This window comes from Limanda limanda, chromosome 7 (assembly GCF_963576545.1).
Source record: "Limanda limanda chromosome 7, fLimLim1.1, whole genome shotgun sequence".
Classification (NCBI taxonomy): Eukaryota; Metazoa; Chordata; class Actinopteri; order Pleuronectiformes; family Pleuronectidae; genus Limanda; species Limanda limanda.
The window spans coordinates 3,823,189-3,842,729 of NC_083642.1; the positions used below are offsets into that span (position 1 = coordinate 3,823,189).

The following is a 19,541-nucleotide window of genomic DNA, read 5'->3' on the forward strand; positions in this document are numbered from 1 at the left end:
TTCAGAGAATTCAGAGCGAGGCGCGCGCGAGCTGCTGCCGGGAAACACTCACACACACACACACACACACACACACACACACACACACACACACACACACACACACACACACACACACACACACACACACACACACACACACACACACACACACACACACACACACACACACACACACACACACACACACACACACACACACACACACACACACACACACACACACACACACACACACACACACACACACACACACACACACACACACACACACACACACACACACACACACACACACACACACACACACACACACACACACACACACACACACACACACACACTCACACCCAGCGTAAACATAGGTAATGTTACCTAACCTGAATTAACCCTAACAGAATCTAACCTCTCGTAAACTTGAGCTATCTCAAGTTAACCTAACATAGACCTAATGTGACCTAACCCAAACTACCCTAACAAGCTATAGTCTGGAGATACTTGGTTTACGTTTGTGTAGACAACCAGGTGTGGACGTGCAGCCGTAGGTTCTTAGGACGTTAAAGTGAATCTCTGAGGACCTGTCAAAATGTCCTCACAAAGATAGAAGTACAAGAACATGCACACTAGTTCCTCTGCTTGTTTCACATCTAGGTCTCAGAATGAAACTGTGAGAATTCAATATATATATATATACAAACATTATTCATTGTTCTACCTCAGATTTGTAAAATGTAATATTGTTTAGTGTCATTTTTCTAGGAATTGAAAAATGTAATTGTTCTCAAAAGTTGCTTGATAGTTATATCAAGATTTTAAGAAATAATTATTTGATATTTATTGTGATAATTAACATCCACGAATGAAAGTTATATGGTGATAAAATGTCCAGCCTTATTAAAACGTCCTGAAATTTCCACTATCAGCAAATATGTTAAAAAAAGTCAATGATTCTTAAGAGGCCGTTATAAAAAACCTTATGTTAAAGAACTGTAAAGGAGGCTTTATATTTTATTTTAGCATAAACTTTATTATAAATACAAGAAAAAAATACAACCAAACACATACAACTTGAATTAAGTTAAGTTGAATTAAATGTAAAATCTAAACATAAATGTACATCTTTTTCTGCATGGTATATTCTGTAAAATAAAAGTTTTCATATCAAAAAACATGAACAAACATCTGTGAAACCGATAATATCGACCAAACAATAAAGCAGTGGGGCTATAATTGATATAATAATTAACAAATGATTAATAATAAAAATATTGTATAGTTTAGTACAACAACAGCACAAACTAGGAGCACAGCAACAACCACACAGACGATTCAACTCGTCTGAGCTGTTTCTGCAGGTGTACCTAATAAAGTGGAAACTATGACTAAATCTTATATCCTGTTTCGCAGTAACATGTGAATTCCCCGGTGACATGTGTGTTTGGGAAATTAACATCATCAGCAGCACATGATGTAGAGATCAACCCTGTTTAATGAAGGATGACGTCTTATTGTGAGTAATTTTATGGCCACATGTAAATATTTGTCCTACTGCTTTGTAAAACAATTTCCTCATGTTGGACAATTTAACTGAAACTGAACCGATCTCAATATAATGTACACAGCTTCCCTTAAAATGACCTGCAGTTAAATTAAAAACATTATACTTTGTCAGTGTTTCTGCTGTTTTTAATCTATTTAATCTGCGACTTCTTATTCTCAGAACTGTAACCAGGACGTCCTGGAGCAGGACACTGATGACATCATCACAACACTTCCTATCTCGGTCTGCTCTGAAAAGAAGGACAAGTGAGGAGAAGACAACAGGAAGAGGACGATGAAGAAGAGTGAGAAGATGGAGGCATAAGTGAGGCAGAAGATTTAGTGAAAGAAGGGGTGAAACAAAGGATAGGAGGAAGAGATGAAGAAGAAGGGATGAAGATGTAACAGATTTAAGATGAGTGACGGACAGAAGTTAAATGGCAGAAAAGACGAGACGTTTGTAATCAGAATAAAACTCCCAAACATTTTCATTCAGAAACATTTTCCTCTTTTTATTCCAAGAAAAAAAAGGTATTTCATCCCAAATGAGAAAATAAAATAAAACAAACTTATATTATTAATAATAACAACAATAATAATAATCATTAAGGGGATAAGTATGACAATTCTCTATTTTTTTCTCTCCTTTTTTATTTGTCGCCTTTTCTCTATGATGATATTGGTCGTGGTCAATTAAACATGCAGCTAAATAAGTCCGATGATGATGATGATGATCGAGATGGAGAGAGGAAGACATAATGGAGGAGAGAGAGGGGGGAGGAGTTACAGACCGTTGTGTTTCTCAGACAGCGATGGAAAGTAAATGTGTGTTGGTCGAACAAGATGGCTGCCGGCTGTGAACTAACTGAAATACAGCTTGTTAGGGGGGGTTGCAAACCTCAGCAGGAGCTATCTTTAAATTATAATAAGACACAAGGTGATAGCCTGCTCGCTAATTAGCACTTTTCGCTCAAAATGGCTTCAGTGGGAAATGCTAAAAGTACTTAACGAATTAGTTAACGAACGATAACACTAAAACTGTGTTGCCGTAAGCTTCCCACCAATTCCCACCCATCCCATAGCGCCAACTGGTGGCCACTTTGTGTAAGTCCACAGAATTAACAGCACAACCAGTTAAGAAGGCGCTAAACGTAGTAAAACTTCAGGCGACAGCTAGCTTGCTCAAGAGCATGCTACTGTAGCTTACAGTACACGATACAGATTCTGTAGTTGTCTTTGTCAGTTAGGATTAGCAAGATTAGCATTTCTCACAAAATGGGTTGGAGCTGTGAGATGCATGAGAATGATATCGATATGCCGCTAAGCTAACTGTAATGTAGCATTTAGGCAGTGATACCAGAAATAGCGTTGCAATATAAAGAGCAAGCTTCTTTAACCTTGGACATGATTAGCCTCATACATAATGTCGGCCAACAGGAACTATAAGAAGAATGAGCAGGAAAAGATAAAGTTATTAACAGCTAACAGCGACACAGCTAATTAGCGATCTGAGAGAAATCTAGCGATAAACTCAGTAAGACTTCAGGTGAAAGATCTCAGTACCTGTGGAGTGGTCAGATTTTTCAATCATGATTTGCAGGATTCACATTCCTCACACAAAATGGCTGCTAGTTGGCGCTTAAAGAGGAGTGAGAATCAAGTTGAAATTGTTGCTATCAGCCACTAGGCTAACAGCGATGTCGTAAGAAACTAGACTTACACGACATGCTAGCTTAGCAGAGAGGACACTGCTACACCTGTAGTGGTTCGAGTTCAGTTCTGATTCCGGATTAGCATTCCTCATTTGAGACCAACGGCCCAGAGCTAATATCCTGCTACAGACAGAATAATCAGTACAATTCGGAAAAACTAAACAAGGTATAAAAGTTTAACGTGAAGTTGAAAGCTGCCAAATATGATGTTTAAATATCAGAACTTATCTGAAATCAGCAGTAACACCGAGCTCCCTCTGGAAAACAAAGAGTGGGGGTGGAGTGGGTTGTTTGGACATGTTGGATCCCTATTGGCTGGAAGCAAGGTGTTATGGGACAAAGGGAGGAGGACACAAGGGAAGGAGGGAGTAGGAGACGACAGATGGAGAAAGAGATGAGCAGATGAGTTGAAAGAAAAAAACAAGTGTGCATTTATTTGTTTGATGTTTTATTTTTTCCCTGGTCGATCTCCTTCAGTGGGTCAGAGCCGGGGGGGCAGAGGGGGCTGGGATAGTGGAGGCGAGAGGGAGGGGGGGGGTCAAAGGTCATGGTTGTGTTGGTGTGTGTGTCTGTGTGTTGTTGTGTGTCAGTTGTTTATCAGCTGCTGTCAGGTGACGGCTCCCTCTCTCGATGCGTGGCGGTGCTCTGGTGTTTCATGCTGTCCAGGTACTCCTGCTGGGAGACGGCCAGCACCGACGCCAGGATCTCATCGTCCTCCCAGTCCGTCAAACCTGCAGCACAGACACACACGCAGAGTTACACACCGCACACACAACACACATCAACTCAACACCACATTGACTGGTTCACAGCTTTGGCTCCATTCAGCAGGAGCATCTGCTAAAGATGGACAACGCATTAGGGGTGGGAATTGGCAAAAATATGACGATTCAATGGTATTGCGATTTTGCGATATATTGCGATACTGCAAGTATTGCGATTAGATTCTGCGATATATTGCGATTCATGTCCCCCATATTATTCAAAGGCATTACAAAAAATGAGGAAAATAAGACTGCTCACCTCACTTTAAATGTCACATTTAATTCTGTGAACAACATTTTCTTCTACACATTAACTGAAGTGCAAAAACTTTGTCCTTGAACATTCAGGACACAGGACCTTTGTAATTATTTTCTGAATAGGAGACCTCTCACATGAACGCTGAGCTCCCAGCACATAACTTACAATTATTTAAACACAATACAGTAACAACAAGCAGACATAATAGAGTAACATAAACCTGAGAATAATCATATAAATAAGAGTAACCTAGAGCTTCAATCAAATTGAGAAAAATAAACAAATGTGTACTACTAGAGTCCAGTCCAGTTGGATGAATGTTAAATTCATTTGGGAATATTGGCATTTTTGTTCAGAAAAAGGAGTTTGTCAACCTGCTCAGATGTTAAAGTGCTCCTCTGGGCCGTTACTATATCTCCTGCAGTTGAGAACACCCTTTCGGTATACACACTAGGTAACTTTTAAACTCTGAAACTCTCCTCGTCATGCTTTGCCAGCCAGGGGCTGTTACATATATAATTGTACAAAAAAAAATCGATAGTATCGCAGGCGCAAAATATCGCGATACTGAACAGAATTTATTTTTTCCCCCACCACTACAACGCGTTTCCACTTTCTCCCACTATCCAGATATAAAATATCTCAGATATCAACGCTGCAGTCTTGCGCATGAGACGTCATTCGGATCGTGGAGTGGAACCGCGATATCAAGGTCAGTCTCAGCTGTCAATGATGACGTCCAAGCCCGTTTTTATGTTATCAAATAACGAATGAAAGGAGACCTATTATGCTTATTTTGGAGTTTCATAATTTCAATTCTGGACTCTAGTTGGTCAAAATTTCATAAAACACTTTAAGCCCAATTCAAGTTTCTGCGTAAAAGCTACGCTGGGCCGAGCGTTCACAGCAATGCAAAATCCGTTTCGATGCATTAGCAAAACAAAAAAACAGAATGGCTGTGGGGTTTGAGTCGGGCTTGGATAGTTTTATCCGCAATTCAGACAGAAAATTGCGGCTCGAGCGACACATAACATGTGAGGACGGAGCAGCAACATCTTGGTGAAAGTTCAAATCTGTTCTGTTCTGTGATTAAAACTCTGCAGAGTTCACATCTGAGCTGTAAACATCTGATAACACTCAACTGACAACACTGAGCGGGTGACCCCAGCTTATGTTTCACCTCAGATAACCCTGCACATGCACACACGCACACACACACACCACACCCTGCTCTGTTCGGCTGCTTCCTGTTGAGGAACCTCGGGCGGAGGTTTGACAGTAAACAACAGAAATGACTGACAGGAGTTTCTCTCTTTAAGAGAATTATCTGTTCATTTCCGCTCAGAGCTCCGCCCTCACTCTCAAACAGCCTCCAGAGCTCCTCTGCTTTAAACTATCGTAACCAACACAACCAACAACCATAATACGCCAGATATGACACTGACCAAAGGACTCATTGCTGCCTCATTACAGGGGAATGAAATAAATGAGGTCAGTCGTCTGAAACAGACTCACTGTCGTCAGTCGCTCTGGGAAGATGCAAGAGACATGATCCAATTCACCTGAAAATAAATCACATGGCGATTCACCGACATTGGTCCAATGGTGTAAACAGGAAGTAGATTGTCTACTCCGCAGTTGGTTGCTTAGTTAAAGAGAATATGAAGGGGTTGTTTTTCTTTGAGCAAAGACAAGCTGGAAACTTAAAATGACAGCTAGCGTTAGCGATGCTTTTTCAGGTCATGTGACTGATAAGAACCAATCAGGAAGAGTACGTGGGCATCTGCACTAACGATTTAGTCTCAGTTTCTGTTTGTCTGGACAAAAACAAAACCCCAGACTTTTTTCAAACGAGGCCAAGAGCGTTTACAAAAGTCTCTGATTTCGAGGCAACAACTGTAGTTTGCTCGGAGCCGGAATGTGAGGAGGACTCGAACTGGGCCAGAGAAAATGTGCACGTGAGCAGGAAGTGTTTGGACCGGAGGCAGCTCAACCAAGAGCAGAACGTGAAATGAAGAAATAATTCTCTCCAAATGAAAACAGGAGGCTCATGAATAAACACAGGAACTCCATGACACGACCTGCAGAGCCGAGCAGAACACGCCGTCACAAGTCAATCCAGTTTGATTATTTAAAGCCCCGTGTCACAGAGATTCCCTCAGGAGGTTTCAAAACCGTCTGTCCTCCGACCATCGCGTCATACGAGGACAAACCTCACAAAATAAACCTAATCCTCAGGAAGAGCAGAAGAGGAGGGATCCTTCCCCCAGGACAGACGACAGGAAGAAGATTCTTTCCTGCAACATGGTGGATTTACAGGGTGTAGAGTTCCGGTTCCTCACAGGCGGTTTGAATGTGAGGGTCGAACAGAGGTAGAAATACAAGTTGCTTGTGTTGTGTCTTACCAAACGCTGTCGGCGACATCTCCTGCATTATGGCTCTGTACTCTAGTTGATGACGACTCTGATTACTGGGACCTGCAGAGTACAGAGTAAGTTATTAGTACAGATAAGAACCTGGATGTTTCCGATTGGTCGTGTACATGACACACCTGATGTGCACCTGTGTGTGTGTGCGTGTTACCTGGGGCGCAGGGTGAGGGGGGTTTGCTCAGGATGAGTGCGGCTCCAGCGGGAGAGGGCGGCTTGTTGTTGGTCGACGAGCTGGACGTGAGGTCGGAGTGGGAGGGGTCAGAGTCCCGTTGCCGCGGCGACCGGGCGCTCCAGTCGTCCGGTCCGCTGGAAGCTGCTGCCGTGGCCGAGCTGCAGGTGGCGGTGGCCTTACGAGGCTGAAGAAGAAAAGACGTTCCCATCAGTTGATATTCCCCCCCCGTTCTTTGACGAAGCAAATCCTAGACTTCAAATATCCACTTGCTCGTCCAGAATGCGTCTCAGTGAACACAAGCCCGCATTTTTACGACAAAAGACAAAGAACACAGGACTAAGTGAGAGGACAGAGGTCATAGGGGACGTTACACATCATCACGTCAAACATGAAAACTGATCCACTCGCTCGTCGCCTTCACAGCCTCGGTGTGTTTATGGTGTCACTGACAGTTTTATGGAACAGGTCAGCGACCAATCAGATTGCAATAAGAAGACACGAGCGAAACATGTCACTTGAAACTAAGGAAGCCTTTCGCATATTTTACACACTAATTTCCACACTAACACATACAAACACACACACTACCTGTCGGGCTTTCTTCTCCTGGTCCTGCAGCCACTGCAGGTACGACTCCCGGGCCACCTGCTCCTCGATGGCCTCGTTTGTCGCCTCCCAGTCCGTCGCCCTCTTCTTGTCCTCCAACATCTGCTGCTCGATCCATGACTCCTCCGACGTTTTGATTGCCGATTTCATCAGAGACTGGTCTGCGTACTGAGGGGGCTGAATTTCAGTTAACACATATATACTTAAACATGTAATAGTGAAAACACACAAACACAAACTACAAGGGTTAAAAAATCAACTGCACAACTCCTAAACACTGCTTTCAGTTTTGGAACTACAGCTCCCATAATGCAGCTGAACTGACTGTGATCAATGCCTGTTCAAGATTCAAGATTCAAGATTCAAGATTTTTATTGTCAAATGCACAGAGATAACATGAAGCAGTCGCTGGCAATAAAATACTTTGGTCACAGGCTCTCTTTAAGCAATGCTCAAGTAATTACAACCAAAAAAATAAAATAGAAATAGTATAAAATAGAATAAAATAGAATATCAAATTTAAAATAGACAATAAAATATAAATAAATATATATCTTTACAGATGAAGAGAAAAATAAAACAACAACAGTGCAATTTGTGCAGTAGTGCATATATTCAAATATGCCACGGTGCTGGTATGGTGGAGTTATTGCAGTTCAGAGGAGTTTAAAAGTCTTGAACTTAGTGATGTACAGAAAACTTTCACTGGATCATTGTGATACTAAAGGAAGCTTAAAAACATCAAGCTTCTCTCTGAGGTTGTGAAACCCCTGGTTGACAGTAAATATGAATTACCCCTGGTTTGAAGGCGGGCAGTCCCAGTCCGACCCCGATCGTGGCCTTGTTAGGATTCACCACAGAGTTGTAGTGAATATTGCGGTGGTAGCTCACTCTGATGGGCTCGTCGTTGTTCTGGTGGATGCCGTGGAACGTGTTGATTGGCTCTGTGGCAGAGAGGAGGAGGGTCAGCTGTGATTGGCCGAGGGGGCGACAGACAGGCAGGTTGCTATTGGACAGTCGGACTCACCTGTGCTGTACTGATACACCTCCACAGGTCTGTTATACATCTCCGCCATGGCCTGCATCTCAATGTGGTTGCCATGGCAGTTGTTTTTCCTCTTCCTGTTGATGTATGTGGTGAAATCTTCTGTCACGTAGCTCGAGAAATAGTCTGCGTTCTTCATCTAATGGAGAAAATCAACTTTTAACACAAACTTTTAACGCAAAACAAACTGTTTCAGACTGGGAATGAGCCCAGGAGCTGGAGACTCACCAGGTAATCCATACAGTGTTTCCTGACCACTTCATGCATGTCCTGATCTCCATACACCTGGTCGGCTGAGAGAGACAGAGGTCAGGTTAGATGTTTGATGGACCAATCAGGGCCCAGCGTGACCATCTCTGGTTTAAAACTACACATCATGTTGAATTGTGATTGGTCAGTTGCGATAATGTCACTATAGCGTGAAGCCTAATGTTTTCTGTACACTGTAATTTAGGATAAACAACATAACTGCTCCCAAAAAATGAAGCTATATAAACTGGATCGCCCCCTGGTGGATGGCTGCAGTATAGATCATAAACCCTTCCTTCTCCATGTTAGCAGATGGAACATGGATCAAACTTACACAATCAAAGAGCTGAGCCCATTGTTTTATGTGAACAGAGCAGGCTAACGATTCCCCTCTGTTACAAGTGTTAATGCTAAGCTAAGCAGCTTTTAAGTTTACATTACAACCAATGCAGTTCAAACAAGTTCAACAAACTTAGCAATGTGTAGAACTGCTCTCTTAACTGACAGCTACAGTTCACACACAGCGGTATGCAAATGATCAACACTTGGGTTCCATTTCCAGCAAGTCACATGGTCTGTCACCACAGATTTCTCAGAACACCCCCCGACAACTTCCTTTTTCTCATCAGTCTCTCTGTGTGTGTGAAAAGTCAGTTGCGATGTTGTTGATGGAGATGAGGCTGATCACGCACACGCAGACGCACACGCACGCACACACACACACACACACACACACACACACACACACACACACACACACACACACACACACACACACACACACACACACACACACACACACACACACACACACACACACACACACACACACACACACACACACACACACACACACAGTGATGTGTTGGGAGAATCCCTCTGAGTGTTTCAGAATCATACACCTGCTGCCCTACCATGTGTGTGTGTTTGTGTTCTGGTACAGATATCTTTGTGACCCACCTTTAATGGACTGTTGGGGGGGTTAGGACTTGCTTTTTTAAGGTTAGAATTAGGTTAAGGTTAGGGTAATGGTAAGGGTTAAGTTTGGCATTTAGTTGTGATGGTTAAGGTTAGGGTAAGGGGCTATGGAATGCATTGTCAATGAGTGTCCTCACTAAGAGGTCAAGTGTGTGTGTGAGAGACCTTTCCTGATGATGACACACAACCATATGAAACCTGGCTGCTGAGAAACTCAGCAAAGATAGACAGCTACAGAATTAATAAACCACATACACAGGAAACCCCAGTGAGCGCTCTGATTGGTCAGCACGGACGCTATTCTAAGAAAGGTGGGGGAGGGGCCTAAAAGGGGGGAACTGTCTCCATATGCTTTTTTTTTACTGTTTATGTAGATGTCGTCATTATACAGTCATTAGTTGCATACGACTTGATGCAGCACTTTGGAGCGCTGACTTAACGCAATGCATGCTGGTCCTAACACGATGCATGCTGGTCAGAATCCTCCAGCGCTGCAAAGCGTCACCAGGGATTTTCTAAACATCAGTTTCATCTGCAACGAAAAAGGCGAATGCTGCGAGATCGGCTGTTGTTCTCGTCTCACCGACGCTACGAGAAGTAAAAAATGCCCCCCCCCCCCCTTCAGCCGCAGTCAGACCAAATCCCCGTTCCTCGTTTGTGGTATTCTCTGTTACTTTACCAAATGCAGTGTAGACAATCTACTTCCTGTTTACACCACATGACCAGTGCACACGAAAAGCCATGTGACATTTGTTTTTGGTCATTTGAGTTTTGGAAATTCTGAGAGTAAAAAAAGTTCGATGAATCGAGGCCTGACTCCTCATCACATGACTCGAGTCAGTGATGATTAATGGTCACAGGCTGTCACCTGATTGGCTGATGACCTCTGCGGTGATAACGAGTTAAATTGACTCAGAGTTGACAGGTCAGTGACCTCTTCTCTGTTTAGATTTCTGCTTTAAAAAGGAATTCAGATGCTCTGACAGGACAGGACGTCTGGACCTTTGACCTTTAGTGATGATTGAAAGGGTTACCGTGACAACACAGTTGGAGGCGGATCAGACAGGTCCGTGAACTTTTGGACGTGAAGACGGTGAAACAAGTTCAACTGGTTGCAAACAGAACATGTGTCACGTTCTCTCTCAGGTGGAAGACAAATGAAGAGATGGGAACATAACACACATTCGAATCAGGTGCTGCTGTTTGTCCTTCAACATGACAACACTGCATTAACAGCACAAATCAAAAGGAAAATAAAATAAGAACGAGTGAGAGACACCGGTGAGAGAAACGTAGAGTAACAACAAATAAAAAGGACAAAATTAATACGGAGTAGAACGTGTGCTGGGGGCGGAGCCAGTTCCTCTGTCACAAAACAACAGCCACACAATCAACACTCACTTTATATTTAGCTTAGAATTGTACTGAAGTAATTATTTTGAAATTGAAGCTGATTTTTGGCATTTCCCGTTTTTTTGAAGTTCTGTGTTAGTAACACGTATACGCTGGAATATAGAGCGGGAGGATCTTTCACACACTGACACAGACACACACACACACAGAGAGCTGTAAAAATTGTTGAGGAAACATCTCACTCATACCATAACTCATTAAACGATGATCGACAGGTCGACCAGGTTTCACAAGAGGAATGTGACCTGACGACAAAACACAGACACACACACACAGACAGACACACATACACACACACACACACACACACGTACACACACACACAGACAGACACCTACTTGAAACAGAAAGTGGACACCTACAGACAGTGTTGAGACCTCAAACCCTAAACAACATTGTCCAACTGTGTGTGTGCACGTGTGTGTGATGATTCCTGTGAAATACAACATGTAGCAGAGAAATGAGTCGGAAAGCAGAAGTGAAAAGAATCAACTGAAGGAAAATGAAAACTGAGCTGTTGGAATTTTTTTGTCTGTCTCTCTCTGTGTGTCTCTCTATCTCTTTCCCTCTCCAGTAGTATAAACTGGATCAGTGGTCATGCAGTACTGAGTCTATCCTCACACACATGTAGGTTTTGTGTGTTAACGAGCGCTGCAGTGAAGTTTGATCTGAACAAAACTCCACAGAGTGAAACTTTAAGCTGTTAAATTATCCAACAAAATCCTCAGGCTTCACTTCTTCATCACACAAACTACAGATGTGAGATTTAAACCCTGAGACACTTTCTTTCCTACAGGATTGAATCACCAGAAGACACAAGATGATTTGATTCTCAGTCACATGACTCAAATAATCACTTTCTCTGAACAAATAGACCATGATGCATTGCTCTAACGCTGAATGAAAGAAAGGGTGAGACGGGAGAAAGGAAACTGTAGCCTGTCGTACAAATGTCAGACGACAAAACATTTAGACTGAAACTCAGGAACTGTTTGTTAATAACAGGATCGCAGGTACAACACACACACACACGCATGCCAGTGACATAAACGCAGCAACATAATAGCTGAAACACAACCTGGACTCTAATGAATGGACCTTTGTGTGTGTGTGTGTGTCACAGAAACCCTCTTCTTTTACAGTGACCCACATTTACCTTCCCAAACACACACACACACACACACACACACACACACACACACACACACACACACACACACACACACACACACACACACACACACACACACACACACACACACACACACACACACACACACACACACAAAGAGGAAAATAGCTCTACTCACAGCTGTAAATAATCTTTTTAATAATAATAATCTTACCACAGAGGAAACTAATTTCAGTCCCTTGTATAACTTTTTTTTTTTTAATGAATTTTTCTGATTATTTGCAGGTTTATGTGAAAATATTAGACATTTTCAATATTGTCTCATGTGTTTGTGTGTATATGAGTTTTAATCCGAGTTACATCAAGAGGAAACAAACCCGCTCAGTCCGACAGCTGAAAACAGTAGCCACGCACTGACACCTGCTGGTGACCAGACGAACTACAGACACACCTGACCCTGAAACCAGGTGTGTGTGTGTGTGTGTGTGTGTCACTCACCCACGGCTCGGAACAGACACGCTCCGTCCTCCTTCATCTTCTTGATGACAAAGCCTTTCTTCTCCCTCAGAGCTTTTTCAAACCAGTGCTCCTGCTGAACACACACACACACGGGTCAGCTGTATGCTGGACCTACACAGCCAAAGACTTCATCACCCAGAATCCTCTGTGAAACATTTGGGATCATGTGAGACAAAGAAAGGAACAGCTCACATTAATAAAAAGCTGGAGGCAGAACATTTTGATTGGATTTGTTTGAAAGATGGATCAGGACTCGTTCGCACCTCGTTTGGTTCAGAACTTCAGACTTTTGAGTTTAGTGTGAACATAATTATCAGGTGTGAAAGGTTCGTGGATCAAACTGAACCACGGTTCTGTTCGCAGAGTGAAAACACTTTATTGGAAGTTCGGACTTTTGGTTCAATCACAGAATTAAGAGACGGAATTAAGGGACGTTCATATGATGCATTTGAACTAGTGTGGAGTACTGGAGTACTGCGCCTGAAGGTGCTGATGCTGGTAGTAATACCATAATGATGTTACTATGGCAACCAAATGAAGAACTTCATTCATTTCCTCCATTCAAACAGAAAGATTACCACCCCCCCCCCCTTAAATGACCACACTCCCACATCAGATGCCCTCTGCAAACCAATCAGAGTCAAGAGCAGGTAGACTCCGCCCACATAGGTGATGACGACAGGACGCACGTTTGTCTGACAAAATTCTTTAGTCGGTAAATTACAATGTGAAACCAGAACTAACAGATCAGATGAAACAGTGGGAAAAAAACGCAAAAAGCTTCGTTCAGATTTTCAGACGAGAAAACACAAAATCTGGATCAGAACCGCGGTGACCATCCAGAGGTTTGAGGGGGGGGCCGTTCACTGTCAGCTCTGTTTACAAATCATCCATTTCATTATCAACAGTGAAGTGAAAAGGGTTTTTAATCGTTCCTCAAAGTGACGTCTTGTTTCATAATGTTCAGTATTCTGTGAGTCAATTGATCTTAGTATCAATCACTGTGAAAATTATTTGATGATCAATCTTTTTTTTTTTTTAAATGCTTGTTTGGATTTTCACCCAGATTGGAAAACCTAAAACCAACACGATTGGTCAATCATCAAAACAGGTTGTTGAGGTTGTCTTCAATGTGGAGCGAAAACAATAAGTGGGTTTTGATTTGAAATAACTACCTCACCAAAGAGTTTGTTTGTTTTTGTTTCTGTTAGTCAGCAACATTACCACAAAACTCGGTGTTAGGGTAGAATCCATCTGTTCGGGGGGGGATCCAGGGATTTTGTATCTCTGTCTTTAACAATGTGTTTATAATGTTTTTGTTGATATCTCAGAAAATAATTCATTTTCAATGATGAATCAGACATATTCAGTGAACTGATATTCATGTGTAATGTGGTGCATATTGATTGAATTAATCTGGATCAGCATCAAAAGTTAATGAGCTGATCCCAGAGGTAATATTAATACAACAATATGAAATGTCTCTGGCCCGCAGGTCAAAGGTTACGTCATCAATTAAAAAGAATAATAGATGAATCAATAAAAAGCTTCATTATCCTTGTACAGGACACAATGAGCTGAACATTGCAACTCTAGTTTAGTGCAATAATCAGAGAAACTGATAGAATAATCTGTCTGTGTTGTTGCTATGGTTACCTGCAGGTTAAAGAACCGTGGTGAAACAGTTTGAGATTAACACACAAACAGAAAACTGGATCTGACATGATCGTGACTTCTGCTGTTATCACAGGAAACTGAAAACTAATTATTAATGCATACAAACACCAGTGTGAACACCTGAGAGTTGCGTGGTCAAAGGTCAAAGGTCAGCCGTGTTTACATCCAGCTTGTCTGGGGTCAGCAGCATCAATACCGTTGCTATGGTTACCTGCAGGTTAATGTGAGGTGTTGTTAATATTTAACATCTGAACACACAACACATTTCACAGCTTAAACCCACTGGATGTGTGTGTCTGTGTGTGTCACCTGATCCCAGTCTGTGTGAAGCTCTGGATCACACCTGTGTAGCCACATTAGCATTAGCATCTCTAGCTTCCTGTTGTTATCTTAGCACCAGTTAGCTTCCTACCTGCTCCACGGTGGCCGGGTCCATGGACTGCAGCCGGGCCGCGTTCTCGTACTCGTCCTCGCTGTTGTTGCCGGCTCCTTCCTCCGTGTCCTGGCTGGAGCCCCCCGGCCCGGCCACCCCGGGCTGGCCCCCGCCGGCCAGAGCCGCCACCACCCCGCCGGAGCAGGTGCCAGCCTGCCGCCGTCTCTTGCTCAGTCCGGGCCCGGAGCAGCAGCTGCCGATGCCGCCGCCGCATCCGACGACGCTGCCAGACACGACGAGCTCCCCCCGGGTCCCGGCCCCCAGTCCCCCGGTGCTGTCCCGGCCGTCCCCCGGGCCCACGGGGGACACGGAGCCGGCGGGCGGCGGGGAGGCCTGCTGCGGCCGGGAGCTAGCTTCGATGCTCCGCCTGTCGGCGGAGGGCGGAGCGGGCTGGTAGGACCACGGCGGAGGCGAAGCCCTCGGCCGGGCACCGGTCCGCCCGGCGTGCGGGTGCTGGTGCGGGTCCGGGCCGCTGCGACGGTCACTGTCCTCGGCGTGGTCCGACACCCCGACCCCGGAGCTGGGCTTCTTCTTGGGGAGGATCGTCATGGTGGATGTGTGAGGGAGGCAGGGAGGGGGTCAGGGTGACGAGTCCTCCCGTTCTGGATCAGATGCCGGGGTGTGTTCGCCCTCCAGCCCGGGCCAGAGACCCTCCTCGCCGGGATTGGACTCTTACCGAACCCGATCTGGACCCGGAGGCGGCGGCGCGGATCCTTTTCGACGGTTTCTGAACAAAAACAAAACGCGTCTCCTTCTTCCCGTCTCCGGTCGGCCAGTCAACAACATCAACAGTCTGACGCAGCCTCACGTCACTTCCTGGTGGAGACGGCAGCGATGATGTCATCACGTTGACGTCTCATTAGATAGTTGGGATGTTCACGAACTTACGTGGTAATTATGTGTGCAGTAATGCATTACACATATATTATTATTGTTCTTAATTCGTCTTCCTCCCGCAGGTCCTCATCAGACGGATCCGAGCCTGTATGGATCGAAGCCACAAGTGGACGTTGTCAGACATGATATTTACATTAACACGTAGGAAACTGGTTAGCCTCGCAGACACGTCTCTATGAAGTCCTCCCGCATTTTTGTCGCATATACACAGAAAATACATCAAAAATTGTGGCTTGGTCGGTGATGGTATGATCTGTCTATTGTAAGACTTTCGTTCTCTGGTAAATTGTGATAAACAGCGGGAAGAAATTGAACGGGAGTCAATGGAAGCCTTCATCAAAGGAACGAGTGATCGAAGGAATCTCTGATGTGTTAAACAGTTGAGGGGTCCTTTTTATTTTCTTGATACTTTTGTGTTATAATTTGAAATAAAATTAATTTGTTATTCACTTTTAACCAAATATTTCTTAATATTTTGTTCCGTGAATCAGTATCTTTATTTTTATTTTTATCATGTTTATTTTAATTTCATTTCTTTTTAATTTTCTCATTCATTCTTTAAACATTGTGAGACATATTATGTTATTTTTCCGGACATTGTTTTAATATAAAAATTTATTTTTAGTACATTTATCTTTTCCACTCTTAACAACTACAAATATCTTTATTTAAATTGTCCTGTATATTTTGTTTATGTTTACTTTGATCTAAGAGAAAATCATTGTCGTACCTGTTACCTGTTAATAGTGTCTTTATTGATGCTGTTAGTTTCTTATTCCCTGGATTTTGTCTCTCAGGCCCCACACGTCTTCTTATTCAGACTGTAAATAAAGATGGACGACATGACAACTGCTCCATACAGAAGCCAAATCATGTTGATTGCCACCTGGTGGCTGGTTGCAGTATAACTCATAAACCCTGCCACCTCCATGTTAACAGATGGGACGTGAACCAAACTACAAAAAGACAGTAAAGATTGTTGGTTTCTGTCATTTCAGGTTTTAACTAGTTATTTGATGAGATAAAAAACCTGAGCTACCCCACAATCAAATCTACACAGGCGCTGACTCCAAACGATGTTGTCACCACAAGATGGCAGCGTCTGTATCCAAGATATTTTGCCTTCATATTTCTGGACAGCGGGAGGAAGTGGATACATGTCGTCCAACTATATATAAAAATTCATCATCAGTCATTGGTTGTCCTTATATACAGGGAATTATGTTGACAATTATACGTTTGCATGTTATCATGTACAGTAATATTTGTCCTACATGAGCCAATAATCACAAACCAGGTTTGGAGTGACAAAGTGTTTATTTATATCATCTTCCCCTCCCCCCAACACACACATACACACACGCGCGCACACTCATGCACACACACGCACACACACACAGGCTTAGTTACAGTTGGTGCTCAGTGTTGAGTATTAATAATAATAATAATAATATATTAAGCAATAATTGTCTTCAAATATAGAGCGAAACACTTTATACAAAATACCCTGCATTTTACTGTAAATGTAATCTAAACATGAGGATCAACACCAGAGGGCGCCACCACTCTGCTCTCACACCAAACTGAACTTCAGACTGATGATCGGAGGTGTTTGTAGTTTCTGGAGCTTTCAGACACAGGTCATGGTTTTCTTCAGCAGATGAGAGGCTCACAAACATCACAGAAGCTTGGACCCCACAGAAAAGAATCAAAAGTTTGTTTGATCGTCACAGTTTCTGATTCACAGCTTTAAGGCTGTTCAATATATGCATTTGAAAAAGTTCATTCATTTTTTGAGATCATTGTCAATTCATCTTCACATCATTCAATTTTCACCATGTTAATTGCACTGAGTCTAATCTCAAAATTTCAAATGTCTCATTTTATCTGACGATCAGTCTGAAGAGATTCAGCTCAGTGTGAGAGAAAACAGAGAAACTGAAAGACGGTGAATCAAAGACACTTCTTTAAAACAGCATATCATCTTGTTCGTATATGTACAGAATATATTTCTGAAATGCCCGGAGTTTCCTTTGGGTGTTTGTTCCTGAAGACTTTTGGTTGACAGACAGCTGAGGGAATATTTGGCTAAAAGTCTGAACAACAAACCTGCAAACTGTGACGTGTAAATGTCAAAGTGTTGATTCAAATCGACACGTGAGATGAGTTCAGGGACGTCTGTCACCCAGTTTCACTACATCCAGATAAACAGGCCTTTGTGTTTCAACCCGTCAAAGAACTCACCAACAAAAAACAACATTTTTCTCTGAGTTACTGCTGTTGTCGTCATCAGTTAATTGGACAATCACTTTTCAAATTATCAAATTAGGTTTTCAATCAATACGACAGAAAACATGAGGAGATTCTGTTAGTGTGAGAGAAAACCATAAATGACCTTAAAGGTTCAATACGTCAGTTTTCTCTTTCTGGCAGTGATGTGTCCTCTGATCATCAGACGGGCCGGGGCTAGCTGTTAGCACGCTAACTTCACTAGAAGCAAAGAAGTTATAGAAGTTTATATAAAAGAAACTAAAAATGGTTCAAAGTCAAATTAAAATTAGCAGATTACGTAAAATGCTCTTTCATCAATTTGTCTTCTTTGGTGGCGTCAGAGTGTCGCTGAGACACATCAGTTTGCAGGTTGGGACTCAGACGAGGTTTGTGTATAAACAGTTTACATGTGAGTGCAAAGGCATGCAGCACCCCCGCGTCCCGCAGCAAGGGACTCAGTGTCACAGGGTAAAAAACAGTCAGAGGTCAAAACTCTGCGTTCGTGAACAAAAGGTCACTGTGAGTGTCCGTGCACAGTTCACAACTTCAACAGCGGTGTCAGCGACCGAGCTTTGCCCCGAATCCAATCAGACACACAGCTCGAAGACTGTCGCCATGACGACCACCGTATATTGGATACAAAATATAATAGTGATAACAAATAATGTTCATGCTGCGCTGATCTGCGTTAAAGGTCCCGTGTTCAGACCATAGGCTGTAAATAAAGATGGACGAGATGACGGCTCCAAAAAGTGAAGCCAAAGCATCTTGGTCGTCCCCCTGGTGGCTGGCTGCAGTATTGGTCATAATCCTCTATGTTAGCAGAGGGGACATGAAGCAAACTAAAAAATCAAAGTACAAATTACACGTTTGTCAAAGATGGTTTCTGTCATTTCAGGTGGTTCTACTCACACTGATGTTTGTTCAAGTGTTTCTGATCAGTTTGCTTTTAACAATTTTTTTTTTGTGTGAATTTTCTGTTTTCTGAAAAACTAAAGATTTGAAAATGGGACCTTTAAGTGCAGCTCGCGGGCGCCTGTGCTGCGTTCACGTTCATCAGATGAACCACATTACAATAATCAGATTTTTGTCTTTAAAGTAGAGCTACTGTCAGTGTGCTTCACTGAGGAGGGAATGAGAGGGAGGAAAAGAGAAAGAGAGGAAGGAGATGAAAACATCTGGACTCAACAGTTTACCAGTAGAGTCCGGGTTGCCACCAGCTGAGGGACCAGTTCTAGGCCCCGACCCACAGTTTGGTATAGACCCCTTCTGTGAACGTTTCTGTCCGTCTGTCCTCCGGACGTCCACTTGTCCAGTTCCTGATGTTTTGTTTTCAGTCCATCAAACACAAAACCTGTTTATTTTAAACTCTTGTCTTTTGGATTTGATCTCAGTGACGTCCGGGAGGAAGGAGCTCGCTCTGAAGATGCTGAGCAGGAAGTG

General features: G+C 43.1%; 1 protein-coding gene across 3 annotated transcripts; it reads right to left on the reverse strand.

The window, feature by feature from the left end:
• Nucleotides 1–1,122: 1,122 nt before the first annotated feature.
• otud5a (OTU deubiquitinase 5a) lies at nucleotides 1,123–15,715 on the reverse strand. 3 transcript variants are annotated; one of them, XM_061074929.1, is made up of 9 exons: nucleotides 14,910–15,715; nucleotides 12,800–12,890; nucleotides 8,758–8,822; nucleotides 8,512–8,668; nucleotides 8,280–8,428; nucleotides 7,467–7,661; nucleotides 6,858–7,062; nucleotides 6,680–6,751; nucleotides 1,123–3,982 (listed from the first exon to the last, which is right to left on the reverse strand). In XM_061074929.1, the coding sequence occupies exons 1-9, from the start codon at nucleotides 15,477–15,479 to the stop codon at nucleotides 3,849–3,851; spliced, it is 1,638 nt and encodes a 545-aa protein (XP_060930912.1). In that variant the 5' UTR covers nucleotides 15,480–15,715; the 3' UTR covers nucleotides 1,123–3,848. The 3 variants fall into 3 exon arrangements, with proteins under 3 accessions (XP_060930912.1, XP_060930913.1, XP_060930911.1); XM_061074930.1 differs by having other exon boundaries at nucleotides 7,467–7,652; nucleotides 12,800–12,893; XM_061074928.1 differs by having other exon boundaries at nucleotides 12,800–12,893.
• Nucleotides 15,716–19,541: the final 3,826 nt, after the last annotated feature.